The sequence below is a fragment of the Cannabis sativa genome, chromosome 5, assembly GCF_029168945.1.
Source record: "Cannabis sativa cultivar Pink pepper isolate KNU-18-1 chromosome 5, ASM2916894v1, whole genome shotgun sequence".
In the NCBI taxonomy this organism is placed as follows: domain Eukaryota; kingdom Viridiplantae; phylum Streptophyta; class Magnoliopsida; order Rosales; family Cannabaceae; genus Cannabis; species Cannabis sativa.
Genome location: NC_083605.1, coordinates 37084722 through 37101644, shown reverse-complemented (window position 1 = coordinate 37101644; position 16923 = coordinate 37084722). Strand labels below are relative to the sequence as shown.

General features: G+C 29.5%; 1 protein-coding gene across 1 annotated transcript; it reads right to left on the bottom strand.

The window, feature by feature from the left end:
- Positions 1 to 13415: 13415 nt before the first annotated feature.
- LOC115717698 (uncharacterized) lies at positions 13416 to 14772 on the bottom strand. Its single transcript, XM_030646678.2, has 2 exons — positions 14390 to 14772; positions 13416 to 13464 (listed from the first exon to the last, which is right to left on the bottom strand). Exons 1-2 carry the CDS (start codon positions 14770 to 14772, stop codon positions 13416 to 13418), a joined length of 432 nt encoding a protein of 143 aa, XP_030502538.2.
- Between the last annotated feature and the right edge of the window lie 2151 nt (positions 14773 to 16923).

Genomic DNA, 16923 nt, shown 5'->3' with positions numbered 1-16923 from the left:
AAAATCAAAAGGTAAACCAGAAAAAAAAAGAGGAAAACAGATATTCTACCTCCATTAATTCAAAAACACATAAATCTCAAGAACAATAATTCGAATCATATTGTGCAAATAATTTGATAACAACACAAATAGAGGGGAGTCAAAGCTTACCTAGAAATAACTTGGAAGAATCTGACAAAAAAAATACAAGGTACCAATACTTTTAGTGTTTTTCTTCATAATGAGGTTGTTATTTACTGTATGTCAATCAGATCAAGCATAATTCTTAGAGTAAATTAGTTGATTTGAAGAAATTGATGCAATTAATTTACAATTGAACAACTACTGCTCTATTTAAGGTCATTTATTATTTGTTGTCAAGAAAAGTTGTTTATACGTTATTTTTATGGATTAAATTAGTTGTTTAAATATACTGATACTCATAACAAATATAAAAATTTCAGGATATAGATGGAACCTCTGCAAGTATTGTACATAGCAATGGTCATTGGAATGACAACAAGCACTATATTGATTACGAATCAAGTGGAGAATTAATATCAAGAGATTGCACTTATGCTGAATTAGTGCAGATAATGTTGCAGGAACTAGACTAGAGTCTCAAAACAACTCAAATACAACTGAAAGAAGGTTGCTAGCCACTCTAAATCAAGAATGACAAAAGTTTGCTATTTTACATACAGTTATTAACAAAGAAAACTAATTTTGCATGATATCCATTGTGTGTGAACACATTCAACTACACAGAAACAACAGAATAATAATCCTTTCTGGTAGCTACCCAAGCATTAGTGTGCAACAATATGACAGTGATTGGAAGTGAACATCACTCATAACACTCAACTGTTCAACAACCTGACAACAACACAACAACAATAACTAGATAACTTTTATTTGCTCCAAGGAGGGGATCAATTTCAAAAGATGTTATTTTGGTTGATACTGACACTTTGAAAACAGAATCGACAGTAAAACAATAAGAAAAAAACCAAAAGCCAATCCCCAATGAAGCTGAATATTAAAGAATCTATAATTATCTGCTCCTCAATTGATATTATTTTTGTTGAAAATAAAAAAAAAACTATATAATGTCTACAAAAGAATAATTCAGTTATTTTTATGTCATTGTTATTATATTATTTATCAATAATATAATGTAAATATTAAATACGTGTAACAAACTAATATGTAATATATGATAATATGTATTAGTTGTCATCATTTTGTAATATTTGGAGAAGTTACTTGTTACTATGAGTAACCTCCACCATTATCACCAATATTAAGAGTGTGAAAAGGTGTTATACATCTTACTTTCAAATTCTTAATGTTATAGGAGTTATGGTGTGTGCATGAGTTACATTTGAGTCCATAATATTCAAGGGAATTATGAGTTTGAATTTCAAATGGAGATATCCTAAACACTATATAAAGATGTCTAAGATGCTCATATTGAGAAGAGAAGTTTTCTATCAAAAAAATATTTTTCTAGAAAATCCTAAAAGACTTGATAATTCACAAAGCTATTTTCATGAGAGTTCCTTTAGTGCTTAGAAATAGAGAGAAATAAGTTTTTGGACAAAAGTTTAATACATTATTCAAGTCATGGTGATCTCCACTATTTTACACTCAAGGTTGTGAGTGAGCGATCTTCTTTTTCTCCTTCATATTATATATATGTTATATAATATTGTGTCACCTATTCATCTCTTCTACCTTTCATATATATATATATATATATATGCATATATATAGTTTAGTGTATGTTGTTGTAATATTTATTTAATTTCTTTGTTGGTCCTTGTATTATATTGCAATAGAGTTGTAATGTCTTGATTTTTTTTCTATTGTAATAAAATCTCTTACAATCAAAAGCTTATCTTTTTTCAATGGAAGAGAAGATAAATCAAGATTTTAAGAATACAAGGGTAAGAGATTTATGTGAAAATCATCCATGGATGAGCATGGTGGTTATTGATTTTATATTTTACTATTTTAAATAATAGTAATATATGTATTAACATATTTCCTTTGTTGTGCTAGGAAAATTTTACATGTTAATATATATATATATATATATAGAGAGAGAGAGAGAGAGAGAGAGAGAGAGAGAGAGAGAGAGAGAGAGAGAGAGAGAGAGAGAGAGAGAGAGAGAGAGAGAGAGAGAGAGAAATTGTAACAACCTACTAGCTTAGGCGTGTTATCTTGATTTAAAGTTAACTGTGCAATTTGTTGCTAATCAACAGGTTTATTAGAAATCATGTTTAATTAAACTTTTCTTAATTAACCTTTAATTAAAATAAAATAAACTTTACAAAAGTTGGGATCCTATATTTCAAAAGTTACAACCAAAATACAACATATTAATTACAAAACTTGTCGCCTAGCGACTAATCAAAATACATTTCGCTGTCCCGAAGTTCAAACACTCCAAGTCTAACCACCCCCGATATGTGCTCAACCTCACTATTGTTCAGCCTTAGCTTTGCCCTTACCTATACATGAAAATAGTAACTGTGAGTCAACTGACTCAGTAAGAAAATCTTAATCATATCATAACATAAACTGGATTATAACTAGGTGCCCATACACCCAATCATAACAGTATCCCGCGTCCCACACGTACTGAGTCTAGAACGTTTGTATGACTATACAATTGACAATAATATCTGTAACACCCTAACTAACATAGGCGTATTACGTGATTTTTAAACATGTTGTGCAGCTCGTTGCTAATCAACGAGTTTTATGGAAAACGTGATTAATTAAAATTTTTGCTTTTTAATTAAACTTGTAAAATATTTATACAAAAGACTCGGGATCCCGATTACAAAATCATTTACAAAATCCTAAACATGCATGCTATGTTGGGAATATTTTACTAGGATCTAGATTTACTAACAAGTATGTTGATTAACATCTTAAATATGAACATTTCTAAAACAATAAAATTAAACATATAAGAATTTAGAAAATCTTACATTGGTTACAACGGAACATAATGACTCCTTCCGTTCAAGATCTCTAGCCCTTGATTCTTTTCTGTAGCAGAGCATTTTCAAGATCTGAACCTGAATCTCTTTCTCTCTTTCGGGTTTGGCTATGTGTGGGCATGACACTCTATCACTCAAGGTTTCCAATAGTGAAGAATAATGAAAGAGGTTGAAATCACTATTGAAGGAATTCTCTCATCTAGGTTGAAGGCAATAGTCAAATTGTCAGAAGTGGATGAGTGAGAGCATCGTGTTCCTTTTATAGTGTTTTCAACTAGGGCTTAGGGCTGAATTATATGGATTAAAAAATAATAAAATATAGGGCAAAAATCAACACTAGGGCCGGCCATACAAATCACCATTCTCTAGTTACAATTTTACCACTTTTTTCAACCACTTTTCTTCTTTCAATAATACCACATTTTCCAATTCAATCCTATAAATGTCAAAACTATTTATTTAATAATTATAATTAATTATCAAATAAAATTATCATTATATAATTTATTAATTAGACCATAAAATGTCTATTAATTAATAAATTGACCCCAAAATCTTTTTTCTTCACAATTAAGCCCTTGCTTAGTGAAAATTCATAAATAACACATAATCTAATTTTAGAATTATAATTGATTAATTAAAATCAATTAACTGTGTCTGCAAGCAGTATTATCTCAACTAGTGAGGGGACCATGGGCCTATATAACCGAACTTTCAATAAGTAGATCTAGAATTCACCAAGTAAATTCCCTAACTTATTAATTCCACCTTACGCCACTATAGATTTGGAATTGAATAGAACTCTAAATTATATAGAATGCTCTACATATACCGCGATATAGACACGTTATGATTATCCATTATTACAATTCTAATAGTCATAGATCCTCTATAGATGAATTACACTGAATAGGGACAAATTTACCGTTCTACCCTTTAATGTATTTTATCCTTAAAGCACTTAGCTACCTATAAATGATATTTCAGTAAACTAATATAATTACTAAAATGAGACCTCAATCATTTATTTCTATTCAGCCAAGCTCGAAAGAAATCATCGTTTCACTTCTAAATACTTATAGAAGCTATAGATTCTATATCTATGATCAGCGCTCCCACTCAATTGAACTACCATGTTCCCAAGATGTAAATATCCACCAGAACCATTAGTTAGCTTCCACAAACAACTTCAAGAACATAAACAATACAACTAAGCTGAACCTAACAATATCAGAATTAAGATCCATAGACCTAAGATCAACCATTGATGTTGACTTAGAAAGATATAATGGTAAGTTTATGATATCTTGTCTAAAATTAATATCGGTCCCTTCCACTATATACTCCATACATTCGATACTAGTAAACTTTGCCAATGCCCTGGAAAAGGACATAACACTTATCCAAGGTGTAAGTATACCTTATCGCCGATTATCATGCCAATCTAAATCTAGTGAACTAACAGATCATGAGAATTAAACTTTTGAACATATAATCATGATTACATTGCACTATGCTGACGACACTATAATCATGAACAAATATATATATTTACATATGTTCTGGACTTAATAGAATTTATACATTAAACATAATCATGAAATAAATCATGTGAACCATGGAACATAGAATAATTTCTGATCTTTATTAATTAGTAAATCTGATTATATCAAAATGAGTTTTATTTAGGGAACAATACCCAATAAACTCCCATTTGAACTAATATAAAACAAAAAGTGCATTTCAATTAATCTCAACACTATGATATCCAGATCAAGTGTATTATGTAGTTTACTCTCTGTAATAGGATCTGAAAGGTTGTATTCAATACAAACTTTCTCCCCTATTACATATCCTCAATCACAAAATCCTTGATATTGTGAAATTTCTCTCTATATGTCCACTCCTCTAGGGATACTAGATTATTTACTTTTTGGCAACTACATCTTTGCTGGTCAGGAAGTAACACTAGTAGTTAATAAATTGTTGGTACAACGTCAAAAACTGTATAGGACTTTCCATAGGCCGAATAAGTATCTTTCCTGTAGCTTTAACATTCAGTCTTACTGGTAGAGTTAGAGACTCCGAATCAGTTTTTACACTTCTCCAAAATCACTGCTCCACCCCTAGAGTAATCACCATCTCATCAGAAGACTTTCTAGCACTAACACAAGTTTAGAAACCTGATTTGGTGTATCCAAAGAGTATTAAAATACCACCTTTATCGACTAACATACAGGTCCTCTTCTTGATCTTAAGATTCATTTGATTGTCTTCCAATGTTCCTTTCCTGGATTAACCTGACACCTAATCATTACTCCCACTCAACAGCAGGTGTTTGGTCTAATGCATTACAAAGCATATCAGAGACCTCTCACTGTTGATCCAAAGAAATTCTTTTCCTATCCTTTATCTTTTCTGGAATAGTTGAATCTTTTCCTTAGATAAATAAAATCTATGTCTAGAAGTCGAGAAGCTTCTTACTAAAGTAAGTTGCTTGCACTAGAGTAATTAAATTACCAGGTATACCATAAGCCTAGGTTTAGACAATCTCAAACCTACAATGCTAGGATCAGGAAGTTTTGTTAAGTCCATTGAATCGACTTATTTTCAAAATTTCCTTTCTTGTCCTTGTAATAGGAAACTTTTAATTACTCCATATGAATGGTTTTAACCATAGTTCTCTTAGTTTTGCTTTTTAGTTCCTTATTCTGACTATCCATTACTTGTTTAAACTAACAATGAATTTTCATCACAAGTGTCTCCCAAGTCATAACATAGTGAGTTCCTTGAAACCCTCCCACTATGAAAAGGTACCGTGACTTTCTATCTAAGAGCACTAAATGGTATTGTCCTCGTCGGTTTTGTCAATACAACAGAGGTAGTGGGACCATCTTATAAGAATAAGATGATAGAACACTTTGGAATCAAGAAAACAAAAATATCATCTACTTTACTACTTTCAAATTTAGTCATTTTCTTAGAAAAGTAGTATTTGTTGAAACAAACACTTTCTTATTTTAATGACCATAGAATGGTCCACCCCTAATCACTTAGAATAGCTATAAAACATGCAAACCTTAGTTAACAGTTCTAGTTTTTCTTAAGTGCACGATCAGGACATCCCTGAATCTTGTATTGGTTTACACTAAGTACACAACCATTCCATCATTCTGAAATTTTCTTATCACTAGGGTATTTCCCTTGAAGGACTTAGGCAACTGCTAGTAACTAATCATAGACCTTATACTTTCATCAATATAAAAATTGAATTTCCAGGGAAGTAAGTTTGAATACAATTTGAAGTCTAACTTAATGATCTTTTGAACTACATATCCACCAAATATTTCTCCACCCCTATCAGTTTGCAAGATCTTTAACCACTTACCTTAATGTTTTTCAACATTGCGAGAAATTAATAAAATTTCTCAAACATTTCAAATTTCTTTGCACAAGGTAAAATCTAGAGTGATTGTCTTAAGAACATAATGAAAGCTCATATCCACCCCTGAATGTACATCCATATATTCAAATATAGATGATCTTACTTTCAAGTGGATATAGACATATTTTCTCTTTTCAGAGAATGATCTTGTCAAAACCACTATGAACAAGGTACAAATGCCATAGATACTAAAATGTGGTTGTGGTCTTTTGATGATTTCAGTCTAGTTACAACAAAGAGTTCTTAGAATAGTCCAAGTAGATCCTGGTCACAGAATACAAAACTCATATTCCATACATAAACATACAGTTTGGATCTATTGACTATTAATAGATATTAATAACTTGTGAAAGTCATACTATATTGTCCAATGTATTCTAGTAAACTAAAATTTAAAATTTCTATTTGGAATCTAAAATTTAAAGTCAAAGACTTAAATTTATACCAAATATACAATGAGTGATTATTCTCTCTTGGACCACCACTACTAATCTAACTCTTAGTCTAATTTGCATATAGTAAGCATATACAAGTAAAAGATTCTATAAGATTGAGGATTACATCATTTCGTGATAGAATATTGGGAATATAGTCATATGCGCCATTCAATTTCATAGTAGAAATTAGAGTGACATTATAAGCAGATGATTTATAAACCATTCATCCAATGATATACTATTTAAGAAAATTCTAAATGAAGAAGCTAAGAGGAAAAAAAATAAAGGATAATTTCGAATAAAATAAGAATCCAACAATGTCTCGGTAGGCAAGAGTAAAAGTCATTCTTATTTTATGATCTATTCATTGTTTCATATCGTAAATACTAGTCTAAGTTGTCATCTGTGGATGTACAACTAGAAGTTGCATTTACAAATACTTATCTGTCAAGATCTAACACTATTATGTTTGTCTAACGGATGACAAACAATAAATTCACATAGTTAGACCAACAATAAAGATTCAAAATTATACTACAATTACTAACAGAAATTAACATAGTTTAATATAAATTCACACACACTCACCAATTATTAAGCATTTAGCAAGTAACAAAGACATGTGAAAATACAAAACAATCATATCTTAAATAATTTCCAAAGTTTCCAACAAACTGATACAGTGTCCTGGTAGACGAGAGTCAAAGTAATCATTCATTGAATAGAGTAGTCAACTCATCTAAAACAGACACCATTCTAGCAACCTTTAATTCGATCAAAATAAGAATCCAACATTGTCCCGGTAGGCGAGAGTCAAGGTTATTCTAATTTTATGAGCTTCCACTGTTGTTTCATACTTTGTAAATTTATCTCTAAGTATTTACCGTAGAGGAGAGTCTAATTGAGACGAAAACTTACAAAATACTTATCTTTTGAGATCTTTACTATGTTAAATGCTTCAACGAATAACCATCCATAAGGGGGACGAAGTCTAACGTCTCGAGACTACATTGAAAAAAAATTAACCATGTAGGATCAATAATGAAGATCGAATATTCTTATTACTAAAGCTCATTATTTTAAAGAGTTGTATTTTCTTTTGATACTTATTTTAATCTATTTATTTTAACATACATATTTATTTAATTAAAATTACCAATTTGGATAACTCTAAATATAAATTTTAATTTAATATTTATAAAATTATACTCCAGGAAGATCTGAAAAATAAAAAATATTTTCCATCATTGGTATTAATTTTCCAATAAATATTATGAAAATTACTTAATTTAAGTTTCTCCAAAATTAATTAAAAAATTAATTTTCAACTCAAATATAATTTTCTTCAAATATATATAATTGAATTCAAAATCCAATGTATTATAAAGTAATACATTTTTGAAATTCAACTTAAAATAAAATAAAATAAAACTGGAAAAATTATTCTAATTTATGTTGCTCTAAAATTAAATAAATTAATTTTTAACATAAATATGATTTTCCTATTTAATTAAATATCTTAAGAAAAATATCAAATATTTAAGTATCTAGAACAAAATCAACTTAAATATTAATTTTCTAATTTAATTAAATATATCTAAAAAAAATACCAAAAAATCTACCTAGAAATATCTATCTAGATAATTCATAAACTAATTACTTATTTTCTAATTAAAACAATATATTTTAGTCTATTCATTTAAATTAATCATTAATGAAAATTACTTGATTTAAGTTGATCTAAAATTATTTATAAATTAATTTTAAACTTTAATCTAATTTTTAAAATTGAAAAATTTTGAAATATCTATATTAAAAAAGTCCAATTCAAAATTTAATGTGGGAAATGATTCTTAAAATAAAATAAAATATATTCTGAAAATTATTCTAATTTAAGTTGATCTGAAATTGAAAAATTTCTGACTTATTTATTATTTTTTATTTAATTAAATTCATTAAAATATAAACAAATAATTAAGTATCTTGAATAAAATTAACATAATTATTAATTCTAATTTAATATCTAAGAAAATTTTCTAATTTAAGTTGGTCCAAAATTAATTAACAAATTAATTTTCAACTTAAATATATTTTGCTTATTTAATTAAATTTCATGAAATAGAAACAAATAATTAAGTATCTTGAATAAAATTAACTTAATATTAATTCTATTTAAGTTCCAAGAAAAATATTCTAATTTAAGTTGGTCTAAAATTAATTAACAAATCAATTGTCAACTTAAATATATTTTTCTACTTAATTAAATATTAAAAAATATAAATTATATACTAGAAATCACTATCTAGAATCTTTTCTTTAAACTAATTGTGTTTTTCTAAATTATTTTTAAAATAATTTCATTTATTTCAAAATTAATTATGTTGCTAATTCAATTTTAATTAGGTTAAACTAGTATAATTGGCCTAAAACAATTATTTAAATAAGGCAAATGGGCCTTTACAATTGGGGTGATTCATGTGAGGGAGGGTTGGGTTGAGTATGTCGTACCCACTACTAATGACCCTCTAACTCTCATACAAGGCCCAAAGGAGAGGAATTTAACCTTAAATTAAAGAGGAAATTACACTCTACACCCTTTTTATATTGTCCTCTTTTATTTTTATCCTCTTTTTTAAAGTCTATCATTTTTACCTCTTTTTTTTTTACACTGTACCAATTTTGCCCCTGTTACTTCAAGATACTCTCTATGTGACTCTCTTATGTCAGGTTATTTTGGGTACAATACATATAAAAAGAGGTATGTTTCAAATAAATATATAATTAGAGGTAAATTTGATTAATTGATTAATAAAAGTGTTATTTTTCAACTTACCCCTCAATTAAATAATTGTTATTCATTGAATAAGCCCAATACTAATTGGGCCTAAATAAAACTATCAATGGTGATATGTCATTTTAGCAACCTAGTCCATTTATCTATCTAGAAATAAATGGGTTTCCTATATACCTCTGAGCCACCCAAAAGCAAACATATAGGCTCACACAGGTCAAATTGATTTGGATGGGCCCTATCATGTTTCTAGGTTTACACAGATGAAAGAAATACAAAATTTACCTGTTACAAATTATTTATAAGATCTATTGACAATTGGACTATGATTAATATCAGATCATTGGATCTGTCAACAAGTTAATCATAGCAATTTAGATCAAATAAATAATAGGTTTGTTAAAAAAATTTGAATGAACAATTAAATAAAACAAACACAATATCCATGTAACAAATTATGAAGTAAGATATTAATATAATTAAATTATTATTTAAATAACCAACTATTTTGAAAATTTATGGTTGTTAAAAACAACCTTAGATATCTCTTCAAAATTTAAAATTCAAACTAATTTAAAATATCTAGGTTTATTTGAATTATTTTTTATCAAATTAAATTAAATATCTAATAAGATAAATGATTTGAAAATAACCAAATGGATATTTTCAATATCATTTTCTAATCTTATAATTTAATAAAATTAAAATAATAAAATAAACAAATTTTTAAATAGATATGGTTAGAGAATTATTATTTTAAGAATAAAATAATAAATAAATAATAATTATCCAAATTATATGTCAAAATATCTCAAATTAATTTTTTCAAATTTCTAAAAAAATATCTAGGTTATTAAATATTTAAAATACTATTTATAAACGTTTGATAAGTAAAATGATGTAAAATCTCATTTTTCTAACTTATAATTTATAAACAATTAAATATTTAACAAAAATACTATTTATAAACGTCTGATAAGTAAAAATATTATGGTTAGAATATCTATAAAAATATCAAGGTTAATTTTAAATTTATTAATTATTTAAATCATATTATAGAATAATTTTAATATAATATTTCAAATTAAAAGATAAGACTATCTTTTAATTTAAAATATGTCCAATATTAAAATATCTAATTTTATAATTAAATAATAATTAAATATCAACAAATTAACAAATTTTTAAAATCTCACCATAAATCATTTTTTTTTTTTTATGAATCAAGTGTTTGCATTTCTCACTAAATTGTTTTGTACAAACAAATAGCATCCTCATAACATAGGACCTATAGAAATATGTGTAATAATATGTAGACAATTACATACATCTCACTATACAATCACTTTCCTCTATATCTTACAAATTCCAAAACCAATCATTGTCTTCCCTACTGATCTTTTTCGGCCAAAGCACTGTCACTCTTGTCTTGAGAGTCTCCTTAATTTTCTACATAATCTCTTGTAATCTAACCATCTTCATGTTCCATATGTGATCATTTCTTGACCTGCAAATGTTATAAATCAAACATGCTAGTGTGGCTGAAAATACTTTTTTCCTGAACTTGGACAACTTGGCTTTTCCAATCCATCTCACCAGCTACCGCAATTAATAATAATCTATTAAAATTAAATATTATTAATTTAAAAATTGATATTTAAGTTTAAATATATTAAAAATAATATTTTATTTTAAAATAATGGTTTGAAAATTGGAAAAATTCAAAATTTGTGGAAAAATCCCACAAAAATTGGATTTTGGTGCAAGATGCACCTGCTGCCCACAAAACAAGTGCTGGTAGGGTGCATGAGCGGGATTTCTCGGCGAGATGCAGGGTTTGGCATGCAGATGCACAGGGTGCATCATGTCTGAATCCTAGGCGAGCAACGGCTTCAGACAGAGTTTGTCCCTTATCCACGCGCGCGAGCACCTTGTCTGAGTGCTCCTGTACGTGCGATTGAGCATGTGCATCCCGAATTTTCAAAACTTCATAACTTTCTCAATTTTTATCGAAATCGAGTTCCGTAAAAACTAAAATTGCTTAATTTTTCACAAGGAATCCAAATAAAATATTTTCAGAATGAAAATAAAATTATTTTCATGGAAAAATTTTGTAAATCACATACATTCATCATATAACACATAAACCAACATGAACACATCCAAATCAACAAACAAACAATATTCATCGTTTTAAATCCATATTACATGAAAGTAAATTATTACCATGGCTCTAAGGCCAGTTGTTGGGAATATTTTACAAGGATCTAGATTTACTAACAAATATGTTGATTAACATCCTAAATATGAATATCTCTAAAATAATAAAATTAAATACATAAGAGTTTAGAAAACCTTTCATTGGTTGCAGCGAAATATAATGACTCCTTCCGTTCAAGATCTTTAGCTCTTGATTCCTTTCTGTAGCAGAGCATTATCAAAATTTGAACATGCATCTCTTTCTCTCCTTCGGGTTTAGTTACAACCGTCTTACTCACTATGATTGAGTACTTGACTTGCTATGTGTGGGCATGGCACTCTATCACTCAAGGTTTTGAATAGTGAAGAACAATGAAGGAGGTTGAAATCACTATGGAAGGAACTCTCTCATCTAGGTTGAAGGCAATAGTCAAATTGTCAAAATTGGATGAGTGAGAGCATCATGTTCCTTTTATAGTGTTTCAACTAGAGCTTAGGGCTGAATTATTTAAATTAAAAATAAAATAAAATATAGGGCGAAAATCAACCCTAGGGCCGGCCATACAAAATACCATACTCTAGTTATAATTTTGCCACTTTTTTCAACCACTTATTCTTCTTTCAATAATACCATATTTTCCAATTCAATCTTATAAATGTCAAAACTATTTATTTAATAATTATAATTAATTATCAAATAAAATTGTCATTTATATAATTTATTAATTAGACCATACAAAGTCTCTTAATTAATAAATTGACCCCAAAACCTCTTTTTTCACAATTAAATCCTTGCTTAGTGAAAATTCATAAATAAAACATAATCTAATATTAGAATTATAATTGATTAATTAAAATCAATATCAGTCCCTTCCAATGTATACTCCATACATCCGATACTAGTAAACTGTGCCAATGCCCTGGAAATGACATAACACTTATCCAAGGTGTAAGTATACCTTATCGCCAATTATCATGCCAGTCTAAATCCAATGAACTGACAAATCATGGGAATCAAACTTTTGAACATATAATCATGATTATAATCCACTGTGCTGACGATACTATTATCATGAACAAATATATATATTTATATATGTTCTGGACTTAATAAAATTGATATATTAAACATAATCATGAAATAAATCATGTGAACCATGCAACATAGAATGATTTCTGATCTTTATTAATTAGTAAATCTAATTATATTCAAATGAGTTTTATTTAGGGCACAAAAGCCAACACGCTAAACATGTAATCGCGTATGTATATCATTATAATAATCTTACCTCGATTCCGAATTTAAGTGTATCGATCAACTTGAGTGGAAATGCTGCTTGACTGTTTACATGCCCCTAAGTCACAATATACGCAAAATTAATAAATGATACGCTAAATCACTTTTCGGGGACTTTAAACTCAAAACTAAAGGTTTTCCTATCGATATCTAGAAATGGCCTGCCATTTTTCAGGGTGTTGCACCTGGAAAAAAGGTAGGTTATTTATGTAAAAACGGCCTGCTGTTTTTTACTGTAGAAAAACAAAGACCCTCATTTCAAATCAAAACAACCCCAAGCTTCACCATAAGCTCTGAAACACCTATATACATAATAAACCATTTCAAAGTGGCAAAACCTTATCAAACACAAACATGCTAAAATCACCATTGTTGAACCAAGTTTGAGTTCGTGAACTAAAAGTTGGTAACTTCAAAAACAAACACCTAATTACAACCCAATAGCCTTAAACAAATTCAACATAACCTCAAAAAATAACAGCAAAACAAATCAAACCTAACTAGCAACTAAAACACAAAAAATGCATGCTTGAACCTAACTTTCACCATTAAAAGCAATGGAAAAAGGATTCTAGGTTTTACATTGGATCCTAGCTCCCAAAATCTCTTTAATTCTAGCTAAAAGTTACTGAGATTGGTGAAGAAAAATTCTGGTTCGTTGAGGAATTTCCTAGAATTTGAAAGAAGAAGAAAGAGAAAGGGAAGAGGCTGATAGTCTTCATTTATCATTTTTTCCAACTTAATTTTCTAAGTAAATCCATAATAAAACTTAATCAAATTAACTCAATATTGGCCAGCTTCCAACACAAGAAGAGGCCATCTAACCTCAAAGTCAAAAATGACAAAACTACCCCCACTTGTATGCTTAAATGATAAAATGACTTTAGGGGCAAAATGGTCAAAACCATAACCCCGACTAATCTCGACATTCTAAATGTCGAACTAGTTTTCCCCGCTATTCTAGAAACACAAAATCATACAAAAGTTATTTTATAGGCCATACGTCGCATTCCACTATTATTGGGCATAAAAATACGAAAAAGCATAAAATTCATACATAACATAAATGGCATACTTAGAATTAAAATATATCTCTGAAATCATAAAAATAATAATTAAAAGTCCACTAGTGAATTTAGACCTTTATTATCTGCTAAGTCTCAAAAATAACTAAGCGGTCGTTGCAATTATCCCCCTATTAAAATGATTTCGTCCTCGAAATCTAACCTGAACAACTCCAGATATTGAGCCCTCATATCAAACTCGAACTCCCATGTAGCTTCCTCCACCTTGCTATTTCTCCAGAGTACCTTAACCAAAGCTATTTTCTTATTCCGAATGACTTTATCCTTTCTATCAAGGATATGCACCGGTTGTTCTTCATATGACAAATTTGGTTGGAGCTCTAGGGCTTCATAACTAAGGGCATGTGTCGGGTCTGAAACGTATTTCCTTAACATAAAAATGTGGAATACGTTATGAACTGCTGCTAATGCTGGAGGCAAAGCTAAACTGGAAGCTACTAGTGCAACCTTTACGAGAATCTCATAAGGCCCTGTAAATCTAGGGCATAACTTGCCCTTCTTCTCAAAACGCTTCATCCCCTTCATCGTAGATACTTGTAGGGATACATGATCTCCTACTTAAAACTCTACATTTCTGCATTTCAAATCTGCATAGCTCTTCTACCTACTCTGAGAGGCAAGCATTCTGGCCTTGATCTTCTCTATTGCCTCATTGGTCTGTTGTACTGATTCCAAACCCAAGTATTTCCTTTTTCCAGTTTCATCCCAATGAACTCGAGATCTTCACTTTCTGCCATATAACATCTCGTAGGGAGCCATCCCTGTAGTACTCTGATAGCTATTGTTGTATGAAAACTCTATCAGTGGTAAATACTTACTCAAAGAGCCTTTAAAATCCAATACACAGGCTCGCAGCATATCTTATAGTATCTGAATTTTCCTCTCAAATTGACCATCTGTCTAGGGATGAAAAGTTGTACTAAACTTCATTTTGGTACCCATGGCTCGCTGAAGACTTTCCCAAAACTTAGAAGTGAACTTCGAATCTCTATCCGATATAATGAACTTTGGAGCCTTAGGTAACCATACTATTTCCTTCACATATAAATCTGCATATTGATCCACTGTAAAGGTTTTTTTCACTGGTAGAAAATGAGTGGACTTGGTAAATCGATCCACAATAACCCATATGGAATCAAACATTCCCGTGGTTCTAGGTAATCCAACCATGAAATCTATGGTGACATCCTCCCATTTTCACTCAAGAATAGTCAAAAGCTGTAACAACCCTACAGGCCTTTGGTGTTTAGCCTTAATCTGTTGGTAAATCAAGCACCGAGATACATATTCCACCACGTCCTTCTTCATCACGTACCACCAATAGAAAGGTTTTAAGTCATGTTACATTTTGGTAGTGCAAGGATGTAATGAATAGGGAGTGGTATGTGCTTCTTCGAGAATTTCTTTTCTTAATTCCAAACTACTCAGAATTCAGACTCAAGTTTTATAAAGTAACAATTCACTATCTGATATTGTAAAGTGCTTAGCTTGACTAGCTATAACTGTTGGAAATTATTTTACCAGGATCTTAGATCTACTCACAAGTATGTTTATTAACATCCTAAATATGAACTTTCTAAAACGATGAAATAAACACATATAAAGTTTAAGAAACCTTACATTGGGTGCAGCGGAATATAATGACTCCTTCCGTTCAGATATCTAGCCCTTGATTCCTTTCTGTAGCAGAGCATTATCAATATCTGAACCTGGATCTCTTTCTCTGAATCTTTGATGCTGAAGCTCCTTTGCTGATGATCTTTCTTCACGATCTTCCTCACTATGATTGAGGTATCACTTGATGTGTGTGGGCACTACTCATACACTAAGGATTTCGAAATTATCAAGGAAGAAGAGAGAGAGTGGTCAGCTAAAGATAGGGAGAGAGAAGGCTCAGTTTTTCTGAATAGAAAAAGTCAGAAGAAAAGTGTAATTTTCCTGAAGCCTTCACTATCTATTTATAGCATTCCTACTAGGGTTAGATTTGAATTATATGGCATTAAAATAATGAAAAAAATCAGTTTAAATTTCCTACAAAAGTGGCTGGCCCTAAACTTAGTGGATTGGGCCTTGCTTTTTGCAATTTTGCAATTTTAACACCTTTTGTATCTGATTTTCTCAAAAATGCCAATTTCCTAATTCAACCATTTAAATGCCAATTCTAACTATTTAATAACTATAAATAATTATTAAATAATATTGTCATTTATCATATTTATTAATTGAACCATACAAAGTGTCATAATTAACAAATATGCCCCTATAAACTCTTTCTTTACAATTTCGCCCTTACTTAGTGAAAAATTCACAAATAGACATAGTCTAATTTGAGAATTATAATTGATTAATCAAAACCAATTACATGAGTCTTACAAGCAATATTATCTCAACTAGTGGGGGGACCATGGGTCTATATAACCGAGCTTCCAATAAGTAGATCAAGAATTTAACACTAAAATTCACTAACTTATTAATTCTTCGTTGAATCCACGCATAGAACTTAGAATTGCACTCTCAGTATATAGAATGCTCTATATGTTCCACCATATAGACACATCATTAGTTATCCATTGTTATAATCCTAATTTGATCAATGATCCTCTATATGAATGATCTACACTGTAAAGGGATTAAATTACCGTTACACCCTACAATGTATTTATTCCTTAAAACACT